The following is a 22,877-nucleotide window of genomic DNA, read 5'->3' as shown; positions in this document are numbered from 1 at the left end:
CAGGTTGGTGGGATTACGTTTACTTTTTCTTGCGCGCTACCCGGATACCGCTATCAGATGTCGACGGCTGCGGCGGACTCGATAAGGAACCCAGAGCATCGCCGCCCGACAACTCGGCCGCCGCTTCGGCCTGCGCCTGCCGGCGCTTGTCCTGTTCCTCCTCTTCCTTCCGCTCCAGCTCGTCATAAAAGTCCTTATCATCCACCCACCGCTCCTGGATATTCTGCACACCCATCATCGACGCTTCGTTCCGCATCGCCACCTGCCAAATGCTATCGTTGGCCCCCTCCGCGCCACCAAAGGCGTATCCCCCGGCCCGGTCAATCACCCGCAAGAGGTGCATCATGCTCTTCTTATTCTCCACCGCCAGCACCTCAAAACTGACCAACCCGAACCGCTCGACGAGTTCGGCCACCGCCTGGTTTAGCCGCCCAAACTTCTCGCTCCGCAGCGCGGGCGCCTCGGCCTCTAGAGAGGGCATGAGGTACGACAAATCCTGCACTTCGGTGTAGTAGTCTAGGCTAAATGGTAACGGATCGTACGCCGACACCTTGTCGATTTTGGTGAGCACGTTTATGTGTGGGAGGTCCATCTGCAGCATGGCGCGCAGTGAGAGGAGGAGGTTGGAGATGTATAGGGACGGTTGGGTCAGGCAGAACGAGTCGGATAGGTGGACGGCTACGAGCTGATTGGCGGTTAGCAAAACTGGCGCTGAGCACATGGGGGTGGCAGCATAGAGGGTCAGGACATACTCTGTATCCCAACTTTTGTAGCCGATAAAGGATGTTGCGTAGGGACGTGTGGTGAGTGTACAATTCGACCTGGCCGGGGCAGTCGAATAAGATATAGTCCTCGCCTAGTTCTTTCAACCCCTCCTCTAACCATTCCATGTTGTTCTCCAGCTCCTCCAGCGCGTACAATATCCCGCCGTTGGGTCCGAGCTGGTCGTCTGCCATGATCTCTTCGAGTGTGACTAGGCTGCGTATGTCGAGCGCGCAGGGGTAGTTGGTGTGGTCGTTCGCGGGGTCGAGGTTGACGACAGAGCATTGCCGCCCTATGGCGCCCATAAACTGATGCACTTTTCTTTTGTTAGCGAGTTTAACGTGTCGAAAGGGAACTCATCGGTCAGACTCACTGCCATCGCAATAGGTGCTCTTGCCCGATCCGGGGCTACCGATGACGAGCTGTCCAAACGGCATGTTGGCTGTTATTTAATGTTTTGATTATCGTATCGTCAATTGATTGTCTATGCGACCGCAGGATATTTGAATACGGAATGTTGAAGTATGAACCTTTGATGCTGTCTGGGCCTGGAACCTTCGACGCCTTTGAAATGCATCAGCGCCGCTTGCCCCGCCAACTTCAGCCGACTTGACAGGAAGGCACCCCACGACATGAGCTCCAAGTGGGGCCTAAGCCGCCGAAATTTAGCGGTGCATCCTGGCAGAATATTGACCCTTGTTTACCTTGCCGTGTTGCCCCAGTTTCGTGCATTGGCTAGAACTCGAGCTGGTCGAAGCTCCTTTCATCAACCTTGAATTGTCCAGTGAATCTCTTTCCGCAGCAAATTTATTGGAACATGGCTCCTGGTATGCGCAGCCTCTCCCTATTTTAGTACCTTCCTCAACACTAACAGAACCCCTATAGCAGCGCAATTCGAAGCGGCGCAACCGCCCAAAGACGCCATCTCGTCTCTCGTCTTCGCCCCGGGCCCATCCAGGCGACTGCTAGCTTCGTCATGGGACAAGAACGTGTACCTTTACGAGGTCTCTAATGGCGCTGAGGAGGCAAACTTGGTTGGGACATTCGAGCATCGTGCGCCCGTGCTGGATGTGTGCTTCGGCGCGGATGAGAACGAGGCTTTCATCGCGGGCATGGACCACCAGGTTAAGAGGTGGGTTGTCCTGTCCACACCATGCCGACAACGAAGCGCCAGTGATTGATTCCCAATAATAGGATTGACCTCGCGAGTGGAGAGCAAACAACCGTCGGCAAGCACTCCGCCCCCGTCCGCTGCGTCGTCTACAGCGCCCAGCACTGTGAGCACATCCCGACCTCCTTCAGACCCCCTGCGGTAATCGCACCAAGCTAACGGCCATCATCCATCCAGCCCTCCTCATCTCCGCCTCTTGGGACAGCACGCTCCAAGTCCACTCCACAACCAACGCCTCCCAACAACCACTGACGATCCCGCTCCCGGGTAAGCCTCACGCCCTCGCGGCAAGCCCAAGCAAACTCGTCGTCGCCATGACCGCGCGGCTAGTACACGTCTACGACCTGCCCACACTCGCATCAGCGGCCTCCTCCGGGAGCAACAACAACAACCCACCACAGCCCTGGCAGCAGCGCGAGTCGTCGCTCAAGTTCCTGACGCGGGCGGTGGCGTGCATGCCCAACGACGCCGGGTACTCGACGTCGAGCATCGAGGGTCGGGTGGCGGTGGAGTGGTTCGAGGACAGCGCCGAGTCGCAGGCGCGCAAATACGCCTTCAAGTGCCACCGGCAGGCGGCGCCCGAGGACGAGGGCGGCGGCGACATCGTCTACCCCGTCAACGCTCTGGCCTTCCACCCGCTCTACGGCACCTTCGCGTCCGGCGGCGGCGACGGCACCGTTGCCCTGTGGGACGCCGAGGCTAAGCGCCGCATGCGCCAGTACCAGAAGTTTCCCGAGAGCGTCGCCGCCCTCTCCTTCTCCGGCGACGGCCGCTTCCTGGCCATCGCCGTGTGCCCCGGGTTCGAGACTGGCATGGAGGACTATAGCGGGGAGGGCAGGACCAAGATCTTTATCAGGGAGCTGGGCGAGACTGAGGCTAAGGGGAAGGGGGCTAAGTAAATGGAGGGGGGTGGGGGTTGTGAGCTGGTCAAACTGCATAGTATAAAGAGGCTTTGGGGTCTGGCGTTGGGACGGAAATTCACATTTTGTTTCGCTTGAATGTGACAGTTTATGTGGTATAAGCTCGGGCTCGATTTGAAACATGTGATCATTAATTAACTACCTACCGCTACTAGCAACCCCGCGCTCCTCTCCAGCGGTGTATGTTAGCTGATCTCAGCACATCTTGAACAATCACTCCTCGATTTCACCAGCCAACATTCAACATTACATCCGACAAGTCAGCCTCGCCAAATCACAGTGTGTTAACTCTCCGAAATTCTCTCCCCGACGGCCGCAGCTCACCAGCAGGCCGTGACGAAGTTTCCGAGACGTGCGTTTTACAGTCATCATCTTCCGGATCGTCTGCCGGCATGATGAGAGTCTCGGTCCAGGTTTTCGGGCTAGGGATCAAGTCTAGCTCGTCATCATCACCATCGTCGAATGTGTCTTGCCTAGTCATCTTGTCATCATCCTGGCCCATTGTGAGGTCCCGGGTTGGCGTATGCAAATGGAACTGACTATCCTTTGTGGCGATAGCTGGAACTTGGGGCTGCTCGGTGTGCCCATTCCCCTTGAGCTCTTTAGGCTGCGGCTCTGGGACCAAAGACTCCTCCCCTGCCTTATCAGTTTCACCCAGCGCGGAGGTGGTCCTCTTCATTGTGGTTAAGGTTATTGGGTGAGGTTTCGCTTGCTGGTTAAGGGCTTTTGGCTCCAACCAAGTGCGACTCTTCTTTTTCGGAGCGAAGAGGAAGGGGCTATCGTCAGTATTTGCCCCTGGAGCCTTTCTCTTCCGCTCAGGCGTTCGAATCAGCGACTGCGTCAGATCGAGGATACCTACATAGGGGCTAGTTGTAGATTGCTTTCCGCTGCGGGTTAGGAGATTCGAACCGTTTGGTTTTGCTTCTCGGCCCGAGAAGCCATCCCCGAACCTGTACCTCAAGCGGGGGCTCTGTGCTGGCTTGGGAGCGTCTGGTTCGTCATCTAGATCCAGCCGCTTGTAGCCTTTGGCCTCCGCCTTGTTGAAAATGAGGTGGGAACGGCGCCGGAGGCTTCTCATCCCATTTCCTGTGCGTCTGTCATGTTTGATGTTGCACCCCAGAGGTCGTTTCGAGGGGACGAAAGGATCGTCTCCATCGTCGTGGACTGGTCCTGGGCATCCAGAGTGTGGCGACACTTGCAAATTCCTGGCTGAAGGAGAGCGCGAAGTGGCTGACATCAAGTTAGGACGAGGTTGACACTGATCTCACAACCACTCGAGTTGAAAAACCTACCGTGGTCATCGATCTCCCCATGTACGCTTACGTCCGGGGTGTGGAATCTCTCGAAGACAAAGCCGACTTTGGAGGGAGTAAATTTCATGGGTGCCGGTTTGAGCGGAGGAAGCGAGAGAAGTGACACTCTCCGGTTACTCTTCCCCTGCTGCGTATCGGTTCGTGACGGCGTGTTGATCGTAACGGGCGTCGGCAGACCCTGCCCGTCCTGGTTTTTATCGGGCGTCATTTTTGGTGCAACGTTCCCAACAAAGGATAGAGTTGGTGGGTATATCCCGAGACGGAAGTAGCAAGGTTTCTGAGTTGGTAGGTACGCGGGTACAGGTAGTTAAGGTAGGTAGGTATTGAAGTTGAAAAGAAAGGTTCTCGAGTGCGTTGGTTGAAGAAGTGTGTGCTGTTGAGTTCGGTGGCAATGGGAAGGAGTGACTCACACGCTCATAAGAGCAGAGCACCGGCCTGCCTACCTAGGTACCTAACCTGGGCTGTCCCTCCGGCCTCTCTTTGCATGCATAAACCTGGTAACCACTGGGGCACTCAGACTGCGTGAGGGGTAGGGGGGATCATCTGAGGGTGGGAATGGCCTGGAGAAAACTGGCAGCTCCCATGCAAACGAGTGGCCATTGCTCCATTATCCTCTCAGGTGTGCCTGCCCAGTGAGGACCGGCATGGTGTTCTGGAAAGAGCCATGATAGATTCCGCCAACCGATTGCCCTTTCGGGACGAAACTCGCCTCTCATTGGCCCCAACAACAACCATTAAAAATGCGACGCAGCGTCACACGACAATCCGGCATCAAATCTGAACCGAACTCGACTTGGATGGCGACTTCGTGACATTTTTTTCTTTGTTCTATCCGGTAGATCTCAAACAAACACTTTCGCCCGCTCAGCCCTCCGGATACATATCCGTACACGACCATGTATGTACATACATACTATACACAACATATAGGAGCGTGGCGTTGGTCAGCATGTCCAGACCCCGACGATGCCGTCCTGGCGGCCCTCAACCATGTAACCGTCGCGGATCCGCACGCGCTCTACCACGGCGGGCTCCCTTTCCTGCTCGGCCTCGACCGCGCCCGCACCGCAATCCCAGTGCCGCCCCTCAACCTTGTCGTACACCTTGACCACGTCCTCACCAGCAGCACACACGATGCGGCGGGTGTCAAACATCATGCTCGTGATGGGGTGGTCGTACGCAAAGGCGTCGTGAATTGATCCGGTGCGAAGGTCCCATATCTGTAGTTACGGTTAGTATGGCATTACGCTAGGAAGGTCGCGAAGGGATGGGGAACGTAGCATACCCGTATGCTCCTGTCCAAGCTACCCGTCACCAAATGCACGTCGTCAAACTGGAGGCAAGTCACCGGCCCCGTGTGGCCCACGAGGCTACGGGAGACCTGTCCACTCCGCAGATCCCACAGCCTGACCATGCCATCTGCCGTGCCGCACGCCAGCGCCGACTCAAACACCTGCAGCGCACCGACGAAATCAGCAGCCGTATCCGGCGCCCGGGAGGTCTGTCGCCAGGTACTGTCACTTGTCGAGAGCGCCGAGGCTTGTGCAGCGGCCCACATCACATCTAGCGTTTGCACGCACCGTCCCTTCTCCAGGTCCCACTGCCGCAGTGTCTTGTCAGCCGACCCAGAAACGAGAACATTGTTACGGAAATGCAGTGCTGTGATTTCGTCCAAGTGCGCCTCTAGAGTAAACAGCGGGCAATCAGACATGCTACCGGCGGGCGGGTCGACAGGATGGTCGTCGGGGTTCTCGAACGCGATGGCGTCCTCGTCATCCTCATCATCCTTTCCGAACTGGCTGCCTTGCGGGTCGTAGTGAGCCTTGCTAAGATCCCACAGTCGGATCGTGGCATCCATGGAGCCCGTGGCAAGGAAGTTGTCTTCGACTTGGAGCGTGCGGACCGAGGCCGTGTGACCCTCCAGCACGCCGATGCAGCGCCCTGCGTTGAGATCCCATACCCGGACGGCGTCGTCCATCGCAGCGGAGACCATCAAGCCGAATGGGGCATCGAAGTCAAGGGCTGTGATGCTATCGTGGTGTGCACGCATTGAGCGAATCATGGTGCCCGGCTCGAAGTGCTCGTGAAGGATCGGCATAGTTTTCCGCCGGATGCTGCGCGGCTTCTTCTTGGAAGAAGTGCCGCCTACTGACGGCAGCTTCTCGTAGACGGACTGAGACATGAATCCAGGCGTGTCGCCTTTTTCGGATGCCGCATCGTCTTCCGATTTAGGCGTATGCAGCGCCAGCTCCCCGGCCTCATTCGCCAACTCCTGCGCCTCTTCTAACCTACCCTCGACTTCGACAACTGCCAACAGTTAGTATCACAGGGGGTGCGGAGACGCTGAAAAAACAAGAGGCACTGACTGTCATGCTCCAGTATCGCCTCGTCCTGTTCCAAAGTTGCTAGCCTCTCTAGAATAATCCGACGCATACCGGCCAAGTTCTCCATCTTGGCATCGATCTCGCGGATCTCGCTGCTCGCCATGTTCTTGCGGATGCCAAGCATCTCGAATTGGTGCATCATGGACGCCTTCTCCTTCTTGAGCCTCTGTACCGACTCAGGAGTCCCATCGGGCATGGTTGGGCCTTCGTCGAGCAACTTTCTTCCTCGCGAAACCCGCCGCCTGTGTTTTTTACCTTCCTCGGTGAAGTCGGGAAAGCTGGCCTGGAACCCCTGAAACAGGGAATACGAGCTATCACCGTCGGGGATGTTCTGGAGCAGTTCATCTGGCACGTACGCCAGCGCCCGGGACTGAATCTCCTTGGTCGAGAGGCGCGACCGGACCATGTCCGTCGGCGTCGTGCGTGCCATGGAGAACATGCTCCGCTGCAGTCCCGGCCTGCGCAGCTGCCGGTGTACCTCGGTCATGGCGGTTTGGTATGTTGGGTTCGAAGCAGGATCGGCTCGCGGGGCTATGAGATGAGCGGCCGTGGTGGTGACTTTGCGACCGAATGCTTCGAGCCCTCGCGTCTGCCGTGGCGATGTGTCAGTACCCATCGCATACGTGGCATGTTGTTTTCCCTTCCACAACAACCTTCCGTTGCGTCCCAACTGCCTCCCAACCGCAACGGCGCCGGGACGGAGGGTATCTTGCTCACAGATATCACCGAGGACTCGTCGTCAAATGACGACAGGTCAGGAAATTCATTGTCGTGCCCCGGGTCGTCCATCCGTCGACGCCGTAAAACTTTGCCCCCCTTCGGCCCGCCCAAATTCAATCCGGCTAGAGCGCGCTTTCGCAGCCCGGAACCGAGGAGGAATTACAGAGCGGCAATCTTGATAAATATCAGAAGAAGCCCGAGGCAAATTGATGTTTCGGAGGTCTCGTGTCGTTGTCAGTAGCTAAGGAAATGCAAAGATTGATTGGAGCAAAATGCCCCTCGAGGACAACGGTGGGTGTCATTCATGGATGCGGCACAAAATTGTTAGACCGGCAATCCATGCGGCGAGGAGGTTGCTTGGTGGGTGGGTGGGCGGGCTAACCGGACACCCCCGGACCGGGGCAGGTGTTCCAGCTTTGCGTGCCAAGGTGGACCTCAGGGCAACAGGGGTGTCACATTGCCTGCGAGCCTGCGTGGCTGCCAGATGAGATGGCATGCCAAGGCCCCAAAAAATGTTCGGTGCGTCACACAGATCAGTGTTTCTAAGTGGGCTGCTCCGATTCGGAACCTGGGCCTAAAAGGCGTTCAAAAGTGACAGTCGTTACCGCAGAGTCAACACCGACTTTTCCTTTTCTCCCAACTTTGAAAACAACCCTGAATAGTATTTCCTAATAACCCAGCGCCACCATGGATTCGTTAATCGACCTCTCCGAGTCTTCCAAGGCTCTTGACTTGTCACGCATTCGCTTCCAGTTGATGTAAGTTCGGTCGAGACATCCCCCACCACTTCCCTCTTTTCGCCCCGCTCCTTCGATGGTGAGGCTTGCCCGGATGCTCACACATGTCGTCAGCCGGTTGGAGGACACCATCACCTTCCACCTGATCGAGCGCGTGCAGTTCCCGCTTAACCCCAACATCTACACCCCCGGCGCCGTACAGATACCCAACAGCAGCCTAAGCTTCATGGACTGGTACCTATCGGAGCAGGAGAGGCTGCAGTCGTTGATCCGCCGCTACGAGTCCCCAGACGAGTTCCCCTTCTTCCCGGACGCCCTACAGAAGCCCATCCTAGACTCGCTCGACTACCCCCGCATCCTGTACCCCAACGACGTGAACGTCAACGACAAAATCAAAAAGTTCTACATTGAGAAATTCCTGCCCAAGGTGTGTCCGGACTTTGGGCGTGGGGACAGGGGTGTCTCGCAAGAAAACTACGGGTCGTCGGCGACGTGTGACATCGCCTGCTTGCAGGCCCTATCGAGGCGCATTCACTTTGGCAAATTCGTAGCCGAGTCTAAGTTCCAGTCCGAGGCGGACAAGTTTACCCGCCTTATCCGTGCTGGAGACAGGGAGGCCATTGGAGACGCCATCACGAACAAGGCGGTCGAGAAGAAGGTGCTGGAGAGGCTAAAGCTCAAGGCGCAAACGTACGGTACCGACCCTTCGCTGGGGCCCGACGGGTGGGATCAGAGCAAGATCAACGTGGACGCTGTCGTGTCTATGTATGAGGACTTTGTCATCCCTCTGACAAAGGAGGTTGAGGTCGAGTACTTGATGCAGCGGTTGGAGCCCGTGGAATAAAAAAAGCCTTGATTTGTTTTTGTTTGCCCGTTTTTGCCGCTAGCATGTCTCCTATGTCGCTGTGCCAATATATTCGGCGATCGCCTGTACGGCGCCCTGGAACTTGCTCGCCTCGATCAGCATCATGAAACCGCACGGCTTGATGCCCATTTCCTGGAATGCCCTCTTGCTGTCCGCGACGGCCTCACCCTCCTTGGTAAAGTCGTACGCCCCAGAGGCGACCGCGTGCTTGCGCATCTCGTCGTCCTCCGGGTGGAAGAACTGCAGCTCGGCCTCCTCGCGCGCCTTCTTCTGCTTGCGCTCGCTCTGGTCCAGGCTAGACGCCACCTCGCGGTAGGTGCGCGACACGACCAGGTAGTGCGAGAACTCGTAGGGCTCCTTATCCTCGACGGCCGCCTCGATCTCGTCGATCATGCACGTCCACATGGGCGGGATCACCTCGGCCGGCATGTTGAGCAGCCGCTCCGCCAATACCAACCCCACGTGCTTGCCCGAGGCCAGCAGTTCTGGCAGGACGCCCGCCAGGCTATCGTTGCTCTTGGCGCGCTCCGTCAGGTACTCGATGAGCTGTGCGACGGGTTGTTTTGCGCGGTGCTCCTGCAGATTGAGCACGGTGAGGAAGGCGTAAGCGTCGTTGGCCTTGTCGTCGACTTTGCAGGTCGAGCCGATCGTATTTTGCTCGATTATGAGGTCGCTGATCGCGGAGAGGTTGAAGAGTTGGGCGTCCGTGTCGAAGAGCTGCCGTAGAAGGGTCTTGACGCCGTGGAAGTCGATTTGCGAGTCGTAGTTGAAGAGCTCAAAGTCTACGTTGACAATGTCCATATCCTACGATGCCGTAGATAGCGTCAGCCAGAAAAGTAACGGCTCACGCGAATTGCCTCTCACCTCATCGTCGGAGCTATCATCATCATCCCGCTTAGTGACGGCGGGGTCGGCCATGTCGACGTCCCCCTGCCCGTCTGCATCTCTTGAGCGCTTCTTTCCCATTGTGTGGTTTGTTGAAGGACCGGGGTACTCGGGATGTATATGACCTGCTTCAGATGTTCGAGGGTGGTCTTCAATTTCGTCCAAATGCGCGGGATTGCGAGCTGTGCTTCGCCGAGGCCGGTGATTGTGGGGACCTTGACGACCAGTCTCGAAATTTTATGGGCTGCCCCTCGTCGTGGTTGTGATAAGAAAGCTGGAGGGACTTATCCTGACCCTAACCCTGTTTCAACATCTTCCGTACCGAAGAGCGGGAAATAGGCCCTGAGCCGCCGACACCCTCATGAACCAATATCATACAACTTAGATCAACCCGTTGAATTGACCCTTGCTCTCCGCCTAACACGCTCCGAAGTAGTCCTTCGCCAAATATCTCACATTCTCCAACATTCTCCCAAGTTTCCCTAGGCTCCACTGCAAGTATAGCTCGCTTGGCTATTTTTGGATCACACGACGCCCTCCTCCCATGAAGTGTCTCCGTTCAGATTCCAGGCACGCGGAGGCTCGCCAAGAGCTTACACATGCCCGGTTAGAGAAGGCTACCCTGTAGGCCGCAGCTCTTAAACCTGCTCAGAACCCCAGCCGGCATCGGCCTCACGCATGTTTGCGGGCGGCTCAATGGAGGGGATGAACTCGAGGGCGACATAAGCGATGCCGACCAGGGCGACGACGGAGCCGGGAGCGATTCGGGTCCAGTGATCGCGGAACAGGATGGAACCGACAAAGATGTAAACTAAACACAACACGGTCAATCCGAGCTCTCGGCGGGCGGCGGGGCATGGGAAACATACAGATACCACGGCCGATGAAAGAGAACAGGAACGAGGCGTAGCGGCCGACCTGGGGGGGAATCTGGAACTCTACACCGAAACGTTAGTCGCCAAGTCCGTCGACATGTGGGTGTACTTCGAGGTATCGTACCGAGCAGACCGGTTGCTATCATGATGTATTAGCATCGCATTCCTTTATCATCCCCCCCTGTCCACAGCAACTGGCAAAAGACTTACCCAACCCAAACACGATCACATAAACACCAACAATCGATGACTGACTATAACCCCCCGTCCGTCAGTACCCGCCACTCCCATCAATCCCTACCCCCAGGAAAGGCGAACGTACAACCCGATGGGAAAGAACTGCGCGATGCCTCCAAGGATCATCGCCACCGCGACGACGAGGTTAACAATGCGACTACAACCGGCATCGCAAAACGTTAGCCATCAACCCCTCAAAAAAGAAGTCATAACCCCTCCGACCCCTCAACCAACGCGCCCTGCGCCCTGCACCCGCGCGCGCACCGCGACCTCGCATCACATCACAACCCTAAACAGGGACGGACGGACTGGCCCCTGCGCCAGAAACCGGACGAAGCAGCGGGGCGCGGACGCAGGTGGGGCATTCAAGGCGGCCCCCCTTACGCAGGCGCGTCGGTAGGTGTTGTTGTTGGAGGAGTGGCCGGATGGCTCTTGGGAAAACGTACAATGAGTCGGAGAAGTCCATCGTGGGCGATCTGTCTTTCGGCGCGGCAAAGCTCGAGATAGTTCAGCGGTGGTTTTAGTTGCGTTTGCGACGGCGGCGGCGAGGTCTCGTTCGGTGCTGATCTGTGTTGTGCGTTCGCATGCGAGGTGTGCCCTGGGGTTGAGTTGCGTTTTGGGGTGTCGAGGTTATTGGCGATGTAGTTTTCGCTTGAAAGGGGAAGGAGGTTGGTGGTCGAGCTTGTCGACACCTGGAAGCTGGAAACAAGCTGGCTGGGGAGCTTGCGAAACAGTGGGCCTTGGCGGCTTGATGCGACGCACTTGGGGGCTTGGCTCCGCCACTACGCTACGCGTGGCTTCCACCAGGAGGGACTTGGCAAAGACGCCCGCTCGAAGCGGTTCCTAAATTCTTTGGTAGTACCTCCAGGTAGGATCAAATGGGATGAGGTTACATAAATCATGTCGTCTCTGAGGTTGTGATTGCAACCCCCCTCATATAACTTTAAAACAAACTGCCTCAGCATGGATGCTTGAGACATTAATAAATCCCGTGAACCGTTCACTTTTGGAGAGCAAGAGTGTTTGAGCTTGGAGTGACATTGTACGGTATGATGCCCTTGGTATGTACCTTTCCCCTAATCCAGAAGTGCTCATCCCGTATTTACTCTCCCAGCTCAGCAAGCTCCCTTTCTTTGGCCGCTAGCAGTTCCCTCATCATCTCTCTTTCCCGCTCTAGCATCGCACGCTTCTCCGTCTTGGATCTCTCTCCTTCGCGCGCATGAACACCTCGCGGGCTCGGAAGCTGATGGGGGGCTGATGTATAGCCACTGGTAGGGTACGGCCCCGGACTCGGCGAGGACGCTGCCGTACTGCCAGGTCCCCCAAAATACTGAATTTGTCGCCCGGGGGCGTCGTCCGGTGCCGGGCTTGTGGCGGTCGGGTTGAGAATCGATTTGATAGATGAGAGGCGTTTTGGTTGATCTGCTTCGTTCTGATAATGGGGTTCCATGTCGGTGGCAGAGAACGATCGTTTCCGTGGTGGCGAGAGAAAGGACGCCGGCGACAATGATGACTGGCGGTCGTCCGGCATTGGGATAGAGGTTAAGGGGGCGAGCCGGTTCTCGTTAGTAAGCGATTCGGGGGTGTGATGATGTTGGTTCTGGTGGGACGAGTGATATTGTCCCAGATTGCTCAGGGGTAGCGGAGACGTCTGCCGATTCTGCATGAGGATTGTCTCTGGGACCAGGGTCAAGGACGGTTCCTGACGCCGGCGAAGCCCCAAGTTTACAGACCCATCTGGATTCACTGATCCTCTTTCCTTTGATGTTTCCGCTTCCGAGGGCGGCGAGTCTGCACGTTCGCTAGGCGTACTTTCTGAATCCTGGCCACCCGATGCGGGTATGACTCGTTTCCTTCGTTTGATGATGGCCTTCTTCATTGTCACAGGCCTATGTACGCCATGGAGCTTGTAGTAGAGTCCTGCAATTTAGTCAGCACAGCGCCCCGGGCGTGGCGGGGAAAAATGAGTCCCTACCGCAAGCATTGCAAATGGTATGACCAGCTTCATCCCTCCGCCAGAGAGGAGTGATTGTCGTGCCACAATTCTGACATGCGATAACGACCGTAGTGTTTTGGTTTTGGAGTTGCAAAGCAGCAATATCGATCGGTGTCGGGTCGTCCTGACTGCTCGGGGGCTGTTTGGATGCTCCCTGGCACTTTAGGACATTCAAGCTCGCACTTTTCGAGACTCGGTTGTTGAACGCCGGACAGCCACTGCATCCCTCGGCACCGCCCGTGCCATTACATCTCCCTCCGCCCGGGCATGATCCCGACGGCGTCTGATCGGCGGAGACATACTTAGCTGCTGGTGCATTCGGTAGCAGCGGGACTTGAGTTTTGGGGGAGAGCTTGATGGGTGAGTGTCGAGCGCCGCTTCCAGGGCCGGCGGGGGGGCGCTTCAAGTTGATTGGGCGGGAAGCATTTCTAGCCTTCAAGTACAGTCCGCACGCATTGCAAATCGTTTCGCCCTGTGGCGATCTCCTCCAGAGAGGCGTTCTCGTCGTGCCACAATTACTATACTGCGTTAGAAGAATATAAAAGATCATGAACATTAGTTGGCGTACCTGCAAACTTGACCCGTGTACCCTTGATTGGGATCTGATGGGCTTGCCGCCGTGTGATGTGTGGGACTCAGAGGAGCCGGTGAAACGGCAGAGATGTGTGTTGGTGTTGGTGACGTCCTCGCGTTGCGCCCAGAGGAAACTTGCCCCTCGCGAGGAGCGACCTCGGGCCGTGGACGTTGTGTCGAGTCCCCAAGATCTCTCGAAGACGTAGGCCTTGTAGGGAGAGCGGTCCGGCGAGGAGCGGGTGCGGTTTCCGCCAGAGGATGCGGTGCCGAAAGCTTGGAATTTTCGGACAGCGTCATCTTCGGGGACTTCAGAGCAACAGCTAAACTTCGACGGCGGTTCGCTGGGAAGACAGGAGAAGTGTAGGCCGCCCGAACAACAAACACCTCAGCAGATGGGGACAAGGCGAATGGCCGCGGTGGACGGATCAAGTCCGATGTCGCTAATGTTGCCGCCTCGTAGACTATTGGGCAGTTGGGGTCGCTTTGGGCGATGCGGGTATCAAAGAGGGAGAGCCACCGTCCAAGTGTGGTTGAGGTACGCCACAGAGCTCGATTGGAGGGCGAGTTCGTGGTCAAAGGGAATGGAAGAAGAGTACCGCTGTAGTTCAAGAATGCGAGGCTGAAGAAGCAAGTAGCCTGGGGCTAGTGTTGCTGTCGTTCTCAGGGGTTTAAACAAGGAGGGAAGGCGAACTGCATAATCATCTTCCGCGGTCCCCGACCCACAGTACTGGTTATCAGATCTACGCCAAACGAAGGCGGACCCCTTGAGTTCGAAAGTGCCTTCTCGGCGGAAAAGTCCAGATAATCAAAGTGGTATTCGAGAAGGGAGGCGGGCTGAAATGGCGATTTGGGATGGTACAGTTGAATTTCGAAGCCGAGTGGAATGGGCCAGCAGCGAGAGGGTGTCAAGATCTGGAATTGGAGATGACTGGCCTCTCGAAGAACTCGCTGTTGAGCGGCGATTTTGAGGGAGGAGCAGCTCGATGCCCTGTTCTCAACGACAGGAGCCCGGCAGGGTGCAAGCGAAGATGACCCGCTCTTCCAATCTCTGGCAAATCAGAGGTTGTGCAATGTCAGCAGACAAGGGAACGACAGGGGGTCGACAGGCATCAGGGCTGCAAATTACGTCGGCCAAAGTCAGCTCCTTCCAGAAAACTTCCCTTCGGACGGCCCGAGCTGAGACGTTGATTGACCGGCCCCCGGCCAGGCCGGGTGTGATTATTTCTCTCATTGCTCTGCGTGTTCTCTCTATTCGTTACTAGTGGTGACCGCCAGCAGACGCCTCATCAGCCAGAACGCCTTGGCGCTGCTATGATCTGCGATTTGGGGGGTCGCATCTCCACCGCCTCTTCGGATTAGGTTTACGGTGCGATTACTTTGAGCCGAAACGGCAATCCCACGCATTCTACCTCAGGGAGTTGACGAATCTGTGAGCAATAGGAAACTTTGTCCCCGAGAGCTCCGAGACACTTGCGGGACAAATGACCACTCGCAGCCCTTGACAAACCCTAGATTATCAGATCATCTGTCATTCCCGTTCGTTTCTGGGACTTTCGCTTCCCCGGACTTGGCTGGGCCCGGCTCCGGATTCGTGTTAGAATGGGTGGATGTCGCTGCGCCTCAACCTTTTTTGGCCCGATTATCGGTTGGGGTTCCTATTCGATGCCAAAATCCATCAGCAGATGCCAAGCGTTTTTATCAGTTGGATGCGACGCAGCGATCTCGGAGAACAACCATGCACTTGCCCCGCTGACTAAGGAACGAGGAATGGAAATGAGTAGGAGCAGAGAAAATGAAGAAACAATGTACTATGTCATTCGGCTCAATACATTACCGATACTGCTGCTCCGCCACGAACGGCCCAGGGTCGAAACCGACTCCGAATTCCACTGACCGGAGGAGAATCCCGGTTTACGAATAACATGGGATCTATTGTGGAGCCGGGCGTACACCCCACCAGTTTCAACTGAATAGGTGCTAACGTTGGGCGATGTGTTGAAACTATTGACTTCGTACACCGAGGGACCTTGCGACTGACCTCTGCTTTGTTTCTTCTGATTCTAGAAAGGACAAAGAAAGAAAAAAACACGAACCTCACAGATCGCGATTTCGGAAGGGAGGCCAGATGAAATAGAACTGTCTAGTACTACCCCGATAATATTACCGTGAACCTGGGTTGGGTATATGACTCTCGAACTTATCAAGATATCTGGTATCTATCTATTTCCCAGCGAACTGAAACTCCAAGCCAGCGATGAAACCGAACAACACCAATTTCGACCTTTCTGCCACCACCTCACAAATCGGGATCGACCTCCCGGTCCGAATGCTCTGCTACAACGACGCCTGTCTCCCACATACCGTTTAGGGCATCCCTTGCCATATTGATGGGAAGAGCGATGGATAAGGCATTCCATAGCCACTTGCCGCGATCATTCAAATGGACCTGCTCCAGGACGACAACCGGGTTCGCCGAGGAACTCGGATCGTGGCTGGCCAGCATGGCAATGTGCTGGATGACAGCAAAGGCATACAGGGTTGGGGGCGCTGTGATTAAACCCTTGCCCCCCTTGACCCGCAACCGGTCGCGCCAGCGCTGGCCCAGCCCCAGCAATCTCCTCTCGAGGTCGCGCGAAACGGCGTGTGTGAACCGTCTGGCGCGCTGCGCCTCCGCGGCCTCAAAAGTTTCGACGGCCTTGTCTTTGTATTCATCGGTGCCCGTCATCTCTCCTTCCTGGTCTTCGTTGCTGCTGACGGGTGAGGGCGCAAAATCGCTCTCCGCCCCTTCGGAGTCGTCGTCGGCTCGGAAATCCGGCGGGTACGCTTGCACTAGCAAGTTGAGTTGTGTTTTACGCATGTCGATCCCGGCGTCCCGCATGGCCCATCTGATATAGCCCCGAATCCCCCTCACCACGGTTTTTGCAATCTTTTCCTGGTTCCCAATCTCCTCGTAGTCCGTGACTGTTTGGGAGAGATAGAACAGGGACTCGAGAGCTTTGCCCGCTGTATCGGTGTTAGTAATCTCGAGGGAGATACCAAGATGGAGAGGGAGCTGGCTTACCAGCTACTTCGCTCCCATATGCGTGGATAGCTACGCGCTTTTTGCTATGCTTGGGCGTGAAAACGTGGTCGAGATGTGGTTGTGTGATCCCCCACATCTTGAAGTTCACCCTCCACCACGACGGCATCATGGGATGAAGGCCGCGCATGTAGATCAGTTTGTGTAACTTCTTCTGGTCCGCATTCCAGCCATCGCTGCCCTCCATGCCGGCCACAGCCTCGTCGTATTCGTCCATGGTCAGTGGAAGGGTGCCGTAGTCGTCCCAGTCACTGCTGGTGCTGTAGCCGTCGTCTTCGTATCCATCTCCGAGGTCCTCGTAGTCGATATCCGCCTCGTCCTCGTCCTCGTCATACTGGACATACTCGGCTTGCTGGCTCTGCTGCGAAGCGACTGCCACTTTTCGAGCCCAAACAAGATTCGGCGGTGGATGTATAACACCACCTCGAAGGGCGGCGTCATATCCGATCTCAATTGAAGGGCGGCATGGGCTGTCATATAACGTCTCATCTCCAATGTTTTCAGTCCAATCTATGTCCTGCATTTCCACGTCTGTGCCTTGCGAATGGGGTGTCGATATGGGTAAATCACCCAAAGCGGTGATTGTTTCCATAATCCTTGGTCTATTCGGCGGAGGCGGGAAAGTGAAGTTCATGGCTATACAGGAGTTACACCCGAGATGAAGACGAGGAAGGAGTTGATGCTGTCGGGAACCTTGTGACAAGCTGCTAAGCTTGGGTCGAGGGTGGTGACGAAATCGACGGCGCCGCGAATGTTTCACTCCTAGACTTGGTCACGATTGAGCTGAGTCGAGTGGTAGAAGGCTTCAAGAGAAAGAAGGAGTATTCTCAATTTCCATTTCCGTCGTCACTGAGAAACCAAACGTCAGGGTTGGGAACAATGGCAAGACCAACCGCGGAAAACGGGGTGGCACCTTCTGAATACAAAGACGGATTTTGGGCACCTATTGATTTACAGGTTTTGACCGTTTCCGGCAGCCACGACAGCGAGGCCTTCATCGCTTAAGAGCCCGAGCCGCCTTAAGGTGCAATGGGCGGGGAACCGGCGAATGAGGATGAGACAGCAGAATCAATCCACCATGTAAGGCGAAAAATCAGTCTGAGATGTCATCTGTACCTGCATCATTGCCAACACCCTGCCACTGCAGGGCTTGCAGATACCCAAGGGTGGGGAATGTTCAAATGCAACCCTTTAGAATCGCTTCATGGAGGGAGCCTTACTTCTCGATTACATCCAAGAGCCAAAATATATAGATGTAGATATAGAGAAGGAAAACCACAGCAACAATTTTGAGGTCAAGAACTGGAATCCCAGATTTCCTTGTTCGAGGATGCCGGGTTCAGGGTCTGAGCTGCCTCAACTTGCCGTTGGCTGGCTGGCAGGGCTTGGACCGTGCGCTCAATAAAACACGCTAAAACATCCCTGCAATGAACTAAATGACTTGCAAAGTCGCATTAGGCGACTTTTTGCTCCTTGTTGAACTTGGACTTCGCCTTGTCATCGCGACGCGCATTTCCGAGTCTCAACTTGCTTTCCCACCACCACCACGTCACCACCCAGCATGGCGATAGACTTCAGTCGGATGACAGTGGTGGAGTTGCGCCAGGAGCTAAAACGACGAAACCTACCGCAGAACGGGAAAAAGGCGGACCTTATCGACCGGTTAGTTACGTTTGAGAGTGACCGGACATCACCAGAGCCCCGCGACGACTCGGTGGAAGACGATCACGAAGCGAATGGTTCCCCGCCTGAGAAGGGTGTAGCGGAGGAGCAGGACACCGCCCCCTCGCATCTCCCACGGGAAGAAGATTCTCCAGAGGCACCGCATCCCTCAACCGCTGAGGCAGCCGCGCAAACTCCGATCACCAACCAAAACACAGAAAGCACACCCGCAGTTGCCATTGAGCCCGCCGAGTCGGCGGAGGTCCCAGTTCCAGCACAGGATTTGGCTCCCAAGGATGTTGACGAGGCTGCCAACACCAAGCCAATCCCTGCCACCGAAATCATTACGGACGCTGTGAGCCGCAAACGTCGGTCGCGAAGCCCCCCGCCCGAGATCGAGTCATCCAGAAAGCGCGCGCGACCTAGCAACGACCAACCTGGTGAAGAAAATATTCCTCTGCACAGCAACAATCTCCCCTCCCAAACGACCCGCGAAGACTCGCCTGCGGCTCAACCTGTGCCTACTCCACAAACAGCGGCAGAGATCGACGCAACTACCTCAGAGACTTCCCCGTACGATAAAGAGAAGCACCACGAATCCACCGAAGAGCGCAACTGGCAGCAGGACCGGGCGCCTACCCCGCAACACTACCAAGAGCGACTGGGCGACTCCGTTGACGAGCCGATCCCAGAGTTCGAAAGAGCCGTTGCGCCAGCACAGCACCCCGCCACATCTGCACTTTACATCAAGAATTTTATGAGGCCTTTGAGGGAGCCGATGCTACAAGACTACCTGGTTGACCTTGCCGCATTGCCTGGTGCGGCACCCGATCCGAACTGTATTGTTGATTTCCATCTCGACCAAATTCGCACTCACGCGCTTGTGGGTTTCACCAGCGTTTCTGCAGCCTCGCGAGTACGGACAGCTTTGCACGGGACTGTGTGGCCCAACGAGCGCAACAGAAAGGAACTTTGGGCAGATTTCATCCCCGAGGATAAGGTGGCCGAGTGGATCGAACGAGAGCGTTCCGGAGGTGGACGATCAAATCGCTGGGAAGTTCATTACGAACCCGACGAGGAAGGAATCATCACAGCCAGTCTGGTAAACGCAGAGATGGAGCCCATCCGTCGCAATTCCACGAGGCAGCCTCTCGGCCCACCTCCGGTTCCGACCGCGCCAGCGCGCAGCTACCCAGGCGTCGAGGGAGCGCCTTTGGGTCCGCGTGGCCGAGGAACGAACCACTACCGCCAAGCGCAAATGCCGGCATCGACCGTAGCCACTGCTGGCGACCGCGACCGCGACCGTGACTATAACGATAATAACGACCGCAACCTTGACTACAAGACTACGCGCGCATACCCGTCGATTCAATACAAGCCCGTCCCAGAGGACGTCGCCGAGCGCCGGCTGGACAACATGAATGCGCATATCACCAAGGACCGCCGACGTGACTTGGGCCGCCCGGACGAGATCAACAGGTACACATTCGAAGATGGCGACATGTTTGTCGATCGCGGTAAAGAAGCTTTCGTCGGCATCCGCCCTCCGCACCGCGAGAACAATCGCCGCCGTGCGGGTATGGGCCGCGGCGGCGGCAACCGGGGCCCACCCCGCCGCCGCACTCCTTCTCCCCGCCGGCCCGTACGCGACGACGGTGGCTACCGCGGCGGCCGCCGCAACGACTACGACCGCCGCAACGACTACGACCGCAGCTACCGAGTTCGGGACGACGATCGCCGCGACCGCCGCGACGACCGTGACAGGGACTTTGGCCGCGACCGCTACCGCGACGAGGTCCCTCGCTCGCGCTTTGACGGCCAGCCGCTTCCCACGTTTGGCGGTGGTGGCGGGCGCGGTGGAAGATGGGGAGGTGGTGGAGGTGGTGGTGGTAGACGGGACCGTTTTTGAGGCATCCCTTAACCGCTCCGCGGGTGGCTTGGCACATGTCCCGTCAATCTCAAGCCCATTTAATTAGTATCATCAACCACCTCGAGCCCCGGCGCATAACCTAAGCCCCGCAACTAAACTTCACGAACGACTAGCTGCCAGCCTCGACCACCTCATGGCAATCTCAAATCGCCGCCAACGAACCTATGTATATACTACCAAGATTTGCTCGCCACCCCGTCATAAAGAAAAGACTTCGGTTTGAGAAACTTGCAAGTCAACGACAAGGCGGCCAAGCCAACTAGAGAAGGACGTAGGAAGAAAGAGAGGGGGAGGAACCCCAGCCCCCCAGCCCCCCAGCCCAGCAAAAGAAGCGACCGTCCTCAACATGTGTTCATCTGTCCGCTTAGGACATACCTACCCCAGACTGACTCGCTATCGGGGCAAGGGGTTCCCGGGCTCTCCATCTTATCTGTAGCAATCGTCATGTATGTAAGGCAGAGTGATTCACGAGCTCACTCGTGGATGTTGTCAAAAGTTTGAACTGTACGAAATAGATACCCTGATTTCAATGTTCGCCGTTTCTAACGCTGTGCCTGTGCTGTTCATTGATCGATATAAAACTAGCTGAAGCAGGAGCTCTAATACCCGACCGTATGGTGAAAACTAGCGGCGACAAAACGGCCACAAGAGAAGGGTGAAGGAAACAATGCATCACCATCCAGTACCGGCGAAAAGTCACTTTTAGCATCTACGCAAGATACATCGAACTGATATCAATTTGCTCATCAGATGACCCAAGAGCCCTCCTCATACTCCCATGAAAAGATGCCTCAAAACCATTGAACGACGAAAGGAACGCCAAACCCTAGACCCGTGACCGAACCATGCAAGCAAGCCAGGAACGAAGAAACTCAAATAGCGTTTGCAGCCAGGGGCGAAGGCTCGACACCGACGCGCTCCTTGCTAAGGATGTCGATCATCAGCTGCGACGGCCTGTTGTCACGGTAGACCTTGGAATTGCCCTTGTACATCTGGACGTTCTCCAGGTACTTGTCAAACAAGTACGAGCTGTCCATGGGGCCGCCCTTGGCCTCGGGGTGGAATTGCGTCGAGAAGATGGGGCGAGTCTTGTGCATCATGCCCTCGTTGCTGCCGTCGTTGAGGTTCACAAAGTACTCCTTGAACTCGGTCGGCAGGGTGCTAGCGTCGACGGCATAACCGTGGTTCTGGCTGGTGATGTGGCACTGGCCAGTGGTCAAGTCGAGGGCCGGAATGTTGTGGGCACGGTTGCCGTACTTGAGCTTGATGGTCTGGGCGCCAACGGCAAGAGCGAGGAGCTGGTGGCCGAGGCAGATACCCATGATAGGGACCGACGAAGTCTCCATTAGACGGCCCAGGTTGTAAACAGTCTCCTGGCAATGAGTCGGATCACCGGGGCCGTTCGAGATGAAGACACCATCGAAGTTGTCGGCGACCTTGTGGATCGGGTAGTTGTAGGGGAAGACGGTAACAGACGCGCCGCGGCTGACCAGGCTGCGCAAGATGTTCTCCTTGACGCCGCAGTCGATCAGGGCAACGTGGAAAGTCGCGTTGGGGTTCGAAACGACGAACGGAGCCTTGGTGCTCACGCGCTTGACCAGGTTGATGGCACCAGGGTCAATGAAGCCCTCGTCCTCGTCGGCGTCGTATTCATCACCAATCGAGATCCTGGCAAGGGAAGAACCCTGCTCGCGCAAGTGTGTGACAATGGCACGGGTATCGACACCCGAGATGACAGGGACGCCCTCGCGTGCGCACCACTCGCTCAGGCTCTCAACAGCCGTCCAGTGGCTGTATTTCTCAGCCACGTCGGCAACGACGACTCCGGCGCACTGGATATGGGGGGATTCGAAGTACTTGAGCAGGCCGTACTCGTCGCGCTCATTCGAGGGCACGCCGTAGTTGCCAATGAGGGGCTGCGTGAAGACCAGGATCTGGCCACGGTAGGAGGGGTCCGTCATGGACTCGGGGTACCCGACAAGCGAGGTGGTGAAGACAGCCTCGCCCGAAATGTTCGAGTTGGCGCCGAAGGCTGTGCCATGGAACACAGGGCCGTCCTATCGCGGGAGAGTCAGTGGAGGCAAGGCCTGAAGTGATGCATCGAGCGACAACGTACCCTGATGGTCAAGGTAGCGTCAACACCGGACGCGGCAGCAGTGGCCCTGGTGGTGTTGAGAACGGGCATAGCTCTGCCCTTGCTTCCGTCCACTGCCAGCCTGCTCAGGAGGCGGGCCTGGCCTGCGAGGCGGAGGGGGGCCTTGGGGGCGGCATGGCCCAAGGCACGGGGGAGGCGGGCGGCCAACGAAGTGAACATGCTGGTGATAGGTGTTTGGGAGGGAAGATAAAGGAGGATATAAAAACTCTAGTGTCGGGCAGGGGGGCTCTTAAGCTGACAGGGCTCTCCAGAGATGGTCTAAAAATTCTCGTCAGTACCAAGCGGTGAGTCAAGGGCTCGAATGGTTGGGCGGACCTGAGAGGTAGTCCTAACGCGCCAGCACATTAGCTTCTGTCCGTGGACTGCAAGTTGTCATGGAAGAGCCAGAGGGACGGGAGACCGAACGAACGGTCGAACGGGCCACGGAAAGCCATATAAGCTTTTCGCACCGGAGTCGGGAAAGGGACATCGGAAACAGAGGGGAGTGCACGGTGGGGTCAAGGAGCACACGACCCCCCGGTGCAGCGCAAACATACCTGAGAAGTGAAGATAGAGAGGCGACCTTTCATCAGCGCGGTTTCGATAAGGGCCAATTCAGTGCAAGTAGAGGAGC

At 56.5% G+C, this 22,877-nt stretch overlaps 11 protein-coding genes across 11 annotated transcripts; 3 read left to right on the top strand and 8 right to left on the bottom strand.

Moving 5' to 3' along the window:
- Window positions 1–2: 2 nt before the first annotated feature.
- Window positions 3–1,507, bottom strand: F5144DRAFT_238381 (uncharacterized protein). Its single transcript, XM_066783329.1, has 4 exons — window positions 1,467–1,507; window positions 1,136–1,412; window positions 753–1,078; window positions 3–685 (listed from the first exon to the last, which is right to left on the bottom strand). Exons 2-4 carry the CDS (start codon window positions 1,197–1,199, stop codon window positions 20–22), a joined length of 1,056 nt encoding a protein of 351 aa, XP_066643144.1. The 5' UTR covers window positions 1,200–1,412; window positions 1,467–1,507; the 3' UTR covers window positions 3–19.
- On the top strand, window positions 1,474–2,980 carry F5144DRAFT_238378 (WD40-repeat-containing domain protein). Its single transcript, XM_066783328.1, has 4 exons — window positions 1,474–1,589; window positions 1,648–1,894; window positions 1,957–2,039; window positions 2,111–2,980. The coding sequence occupies exons 1-4, from the start codon at window positions 1,580–1,582 to the stop codon at window positions 2,830–2,832; spliced, it is 1,062 nt and encodes a 353-aa protein (XP_066643143.1). The 5' UTR covers window positions 1,474–1,579; the 3' UTR covers window positions 2,833–2,980.
- F5144DRAFT_533154 (uncharacterized protein) lies at window positions 2,827–4,554 on the bottom strand. Its single transcript, XM_066786983.1, has 2 exons — window positions 4,146–4,554; window positions 2,827–4,062 (listed from the first exon to the last, which is right to left on the bottom strand). The coding sequence occupies exons 1-2, from the start codon at window positions 4,372–4,374 to the stop codon at window positions 3,128–3,130; spliced, it is 1,164 nt and encodes a 387-aa protein (XP_066643142.1). The 5' UTR covers window positions 4,375–4,554; the 3' UTR covers window positions 2,827–3,127.
- Window positions 4,555–4,964: 410 nt separating this feature from the next.
- F5144DRAFT_572791 (mitochondrial division protein 1) lies at window positions 4,965–7,629 on the bottom strand. Its single transcript, XM_066788921.1, has 4 exons — window positions 7,268–7,629; window positions 6,533–7,139; window positions 5,452–6,473; window positions 4,965–5,386 (listed from the first exon to the last, which is right to left on the bottom strand). The coding sequence occupies exons 1-4, from the start codon at window positions 7,337–7,339 to the stop codon at window positions 5,111–5,113; spliced, it is 1,977 nt and encodes a 658-aa protein (XP_066643141.1). The 5' UTR covers window positions 7,340–7,629; the 3' UTR covers window positions 4,965–5,110.
- Window positions 7,630–7,790: 161 nt separating this feature from the next.
- On the top strand, window positions 7,791–8,877 carry F5144DRAFT_238235 (chorismate mutase-like protein). The gene is made up of 2 exons (XM_066783327.1): window positions 7,791–8,028; window positions 8,122–8,877. The coding sequence occupies exons 1-2, from the start codon at window positions 7,958–7,960 to the stop codon at window positions 8,849–8,851; spliced, it is 801 nt and encodes a 266-aa protein (XP_066643140.1). The 5' UTR covers window positions 7,791–7,957; the 3' UTR covers window positions 8,852–8,877.
- On the bottom strand, window positions 8,877–10,116 carry F5144DRAFT_238232 (p21-C-terminal region-binding protein-domain-containing protein). The gene is made up of 2 exons (XM_066783326.1): window positions 9,737–10,116; window positions 8,877–9,676 (listed from the first exon to the last, which is right to left on the bottom strand). The coding sequence occupies exons 1-2, from the start codon at window positions 9,836–9,838 to the stop codon at window positions 8,903–8,905; spliced, it is 876 nt and encodes a 291-aa protein (XP_066643139.1). The 5' UTR covers window positions 9,839–10,116; the 3' UTR covers window positions 8,877–8,902.
- F5144DRAFT_572781 (Golgi apparatus membrane protein TVP15) lies at window positions 9,971–11,638 on the bottom strand. The gene is made up of 6 exons (XM_066788920.1): window positions 11,316–11,638; window positions 10,955–11,026; window positions 10,843–10,886; window positions 10,757–10,771; window positions 10,627–10,695; window positions 9,971–10,568 (listed from the first exon to the last, which is right to left on the bottom strand). Exons 1-6 carry the CDS (start codon window positions 11,333–11,335, stop codon window positions 10,396–10,398), a joined length of 393 nt encoding a protein of 130 aa, XP_066643138.1. The 5' UTR covers window positions 11,336–11,638; the 3' UTR covers window positions 9,971–10,395.
- Window positions 11,520–14,012, bottom strand: F5144DRAFT_238223 (uncharacterized protein). The gene is made up of 3 exons (XM_066783325.1): window positions 13,434–14,012; window positions 12,845–13,383; window positions 11,520–12,789 (listed from the first exon to the last, which is right to left on the bottom strand). The coding sequence occupies exons 1-3, from the start codon at window positions 13,733–13,735 to the stop codon at window positions 11,972–11,974; spliced, it is 1,659 nt and encodes a 552-aa protein (XP_066643137.1). The 5' UTR covers window positions 13,736–14,012; the 3' UTR covers window positions 11,520–11,971.
- A 1,520-nt stretch (window positions 14,013–15,532) lies between these two features.
- Window positions 15,533–17,348, bottom strand: F5144DRAFT_238073 (uncharacterized protein). Its single transcript, XM_066783324.1, has 2 exons — window positions 16,500–17,348; window positions 15,533–16,441 (listed from the first exon to the last, which is right to left on the bottom strand). Exons 1-2 carry the CDS (start codon window positions 17,149–17,151, stop codon window positions 15,735–15,737), a joined length of 1,359 nt encoding a protein of 452 aa, XP_066643136.1. The 5' UTR covers window positions 17,152–17,348; the 3' UTR covers window positions 15,533–15,734.
- Window positions 17,349–17,976: 628 nt separating this feature from the next.
- On the top strand, window positions 17,977–20,361 carry F5144DRAFT_237932 (uncharacterized protein). Its single transcript, XM_066783323.1, has one exon. The coding sequence runs from the start codon at window positions 18,079–18,081 to the stop codon at window positions 20,086–20,088; it is 2,010 nt and encodes a 669-aa protein (XP_066643135.1). The 5' UTR covers window positions 17,977–18,078; the 3' UTR covers window positions 20,089–20,361.
- A 254-nt stretch (window positions 20,362–20,615) lies between these two features.
- F5144DRAFT_572773 (class I glutamine amidotransferase-like protein) lies at window positions 20,616–22,524 on the bottom strand. The gene is made up of 2 exons (XM_066788919.1): window positions 22,226–22,524; window positions 20,616–22,166 (listed from the first exon to the last, which is right to left on the bottom strand). Exons 1-2 carry the CDS (start codon window positions 22,421–22,423, stop codon window positions 20,982–20,984), a joined length of 1,383 nt encoding a protein of 460 aa, XP_066643134.1. The 5' UTR covers window positions 22,424–22,524; the 3' UTR covers window positions 20,616–20,981.
- Between the last annotated feature and the right edge of the window lie 353 nt (window positions 22,525–22,877).

This window comes from Chaetomium tenue (assembly GCF_020726465.1).
Source record: "Chaetomium tenue strain MPI-SDFR-AT-0079 chromosome Unknown F5144scaffold_4, whole genome shotgun sequence".
Taxonomy (NCBI): domain Eukaryota; kingdom Fungi; phylum Ascomycota; class Sordariomycetes; order Sordariales; family Chaetomiaceae; genus Chaetomium; species Chaetomium tenue.
The sequence above is the reverse complement of the archived record's forward strand: the minus strand, read 5'-3'. Positions and strand labels throughout refer to the sequence as shown.

Excerpts from the sequence above, each read along its gene's own strand:
- F5144DRAFT_572773 (XM_066788919.1), bottom strand. The coding sequence starts at position 22,423 with ATGTTCACTTCGTTGGCCGCCCGCCTCCCCCGTGCCTTGGGCCATGCC. Across the intron at positions 22,167-22,225 it reads ACGCTACCTTGACCATCAGG|GACGGCCCTGTGTTCCATGG; the intron begins GTACGTTGTCGC and ends CTCCCGCGATAG.
- F5144DRAFT_572791 (XM_066788921.1), bottom strand. The coding sequence starts at position 7,339 with ATGGACGACCCGGGGCACGACAATGAATTTCCTGACCTGTCGTCATTT. Across the intron at positions 6,474-6,532 it reads GGCGATACTGGAGCATGACA|TTGTCGAAGTCGAGGGTAGG; the intron begins GTCAGTGCCTCT and ends AACTGTTGGCAG. Across the intron at positions 5,387-5,451 it reads GCTTGGACAGGAGCATACGG|ATATGGGACCTTCGCACCGG; the intron begins GTATGCTACGTT and ends CCGTAACTACAG.
- F5144DRAFT_238232 (XM_066783326.1), bottom strand. The coding sequence starts at position 9,838 with ATGGGAAAGAAGCGCTCAAGAGATGCAGACGGGCAGGGGGACGTCGAC. Across the intron at positions 9,677-9,736 it reads ATGATAGCTCCGACGATGAG|GATATGGACATTGTCAACGT; the intron begins GTGAGAGGCAAT and ends ACGGCATCGTAG.
- F5144DRAFT_533154 (XM_066786983.1), bottom strand. The coding sequence starts at position 4,374 with ATGACGCCCGATAAAAACCAGGACGGGCAGGGTCTGCCGACGCCCGTT. Across the intron at positions 4,063-4,145 it reads TGGGGAGATCGATGACCACG|CCAGGAATTTGCAAGTGTCG; the intron begins GTAGGTTTTTCA and ends GCTCTCCTTCAG.
- F5144DRAFT_238378 (XM_066783328.1), top strand. Across the intron at positions 1,895-1,956 it reads ATGGACCACCAGGTTAAGAG|GATTGACCTCGCGAGTGGAG; the intron begins GTGGGTTGTCCT and ends TCCCAATAATAG. Across the intron at positions 2,040-2,110 it reads CGTCTACAGCGCCCAGCACT|CCCTCCTCATCTCCGCCTCT; the intron begins GTGAGCACATCC and ends TCATCCATCCAG.
- F5144DRAFT_572781 (XM_066788920.1), bottom strand. The coding sequence starts at position 11,335 with ATGGACTTCTCCGACTCATT. Across the intron at positions 11,027-11,315 it reads ATGGACTTCTCCGACTCATT|TCGCATTGTTAACCTCGTCG; the intron begins GTACGTTTTCCC and ends TGCCGGTTGTAG. Across the intron at positions 10,569-10,626 it reads TTTCATCGGCCGTGGTATCT|TTTACATCTTTGTCGGTTCC; the intron begins GTATGTTTCCCA and ends TGTTGTGTTTAG.
- F5144DRAFT_238235 (XM_066783327.1), top strand. The coding sequence starts at position 7,958 with ATGGATTCGTTAATCGACCTCTCCGAGTCTTCCAAGGCTCTTGACTTG. Across the intron at positions 8,029-8,121 it reads CGCATTCGCTTCCAGTTGAT|CCGGTTGGAGGACACCATCA; the intron begins GTAAGTTCGGTC and ends ACATGTCGTCAG.
- F5144DRAFT_238381 (XM_066783329.1), bottom strand. The coding sequence starts at position 1,199 with ATGCCGTTTGGACAGCTCGTCATCGGTAGCCCCGGATCGGGCAAGAGC. Across the intron at positions 1,079-1,135 it reads GAGCACCTATTGCGATGGCA|TGCATCAGTTTATGGGCGCC; the intron begins GTGAGTCTGACC and ends ACAAAAGAAAAG. Across the intron at positions 686-752 it reads TACAAAAGTTGGGATACAGA|CTCGTAGCCGTCCACCTATC; the intron begins GTATGTCCTGAC and ends ACCGCCAATCAG.
- F5144DRAFT_237932 (XM_066783323.1), top strand. The coding sequence starts at position 18,079 with ATGGCGATAGACTTCAGTCGGATGACAGTGGTGGAGTTGCGCCAGGAG.
- F5144DRAFT_238073 (XM_066783324.1), bottom strand. The coding sequence starts at position 17,151 with ATGAACTTCACTTTCCCGCCTCCGCCGAATAGACCAAGGATTATGGAA. Across the intron at positions 16,442-16,499 it reads ATATGGGAGCGAAGTAGCTG|CGGGCAAAGCTCTCGAGTCC; the intron begins GTAAGCCAGCTC and ends ACACCGATACAG.
- F5144DRAFT_238223 (XM_066783325.1), bottom strand. The coding sequence starts at position 13,735 with ATGACGCTGTCCGAAAATTCCAAGCTTTCGGCACCGCATCCTCTGGCG. Across the intron at positions 13,384-13,433 it reads TACACGGGTCAAGTTTGCAG|TAATTGTGGCACGACGAGAA; the intron begins GTACGCCAACTA and ends AACGCAGTATAG. Across the intron at positions 12,790-12,844 it reads TACCATTTGCAATGCTTGCG|GACTCTACTACAAGCTCCAT; the intron begins GTAGGGACTCAT and ends ACTAAATTGCAG.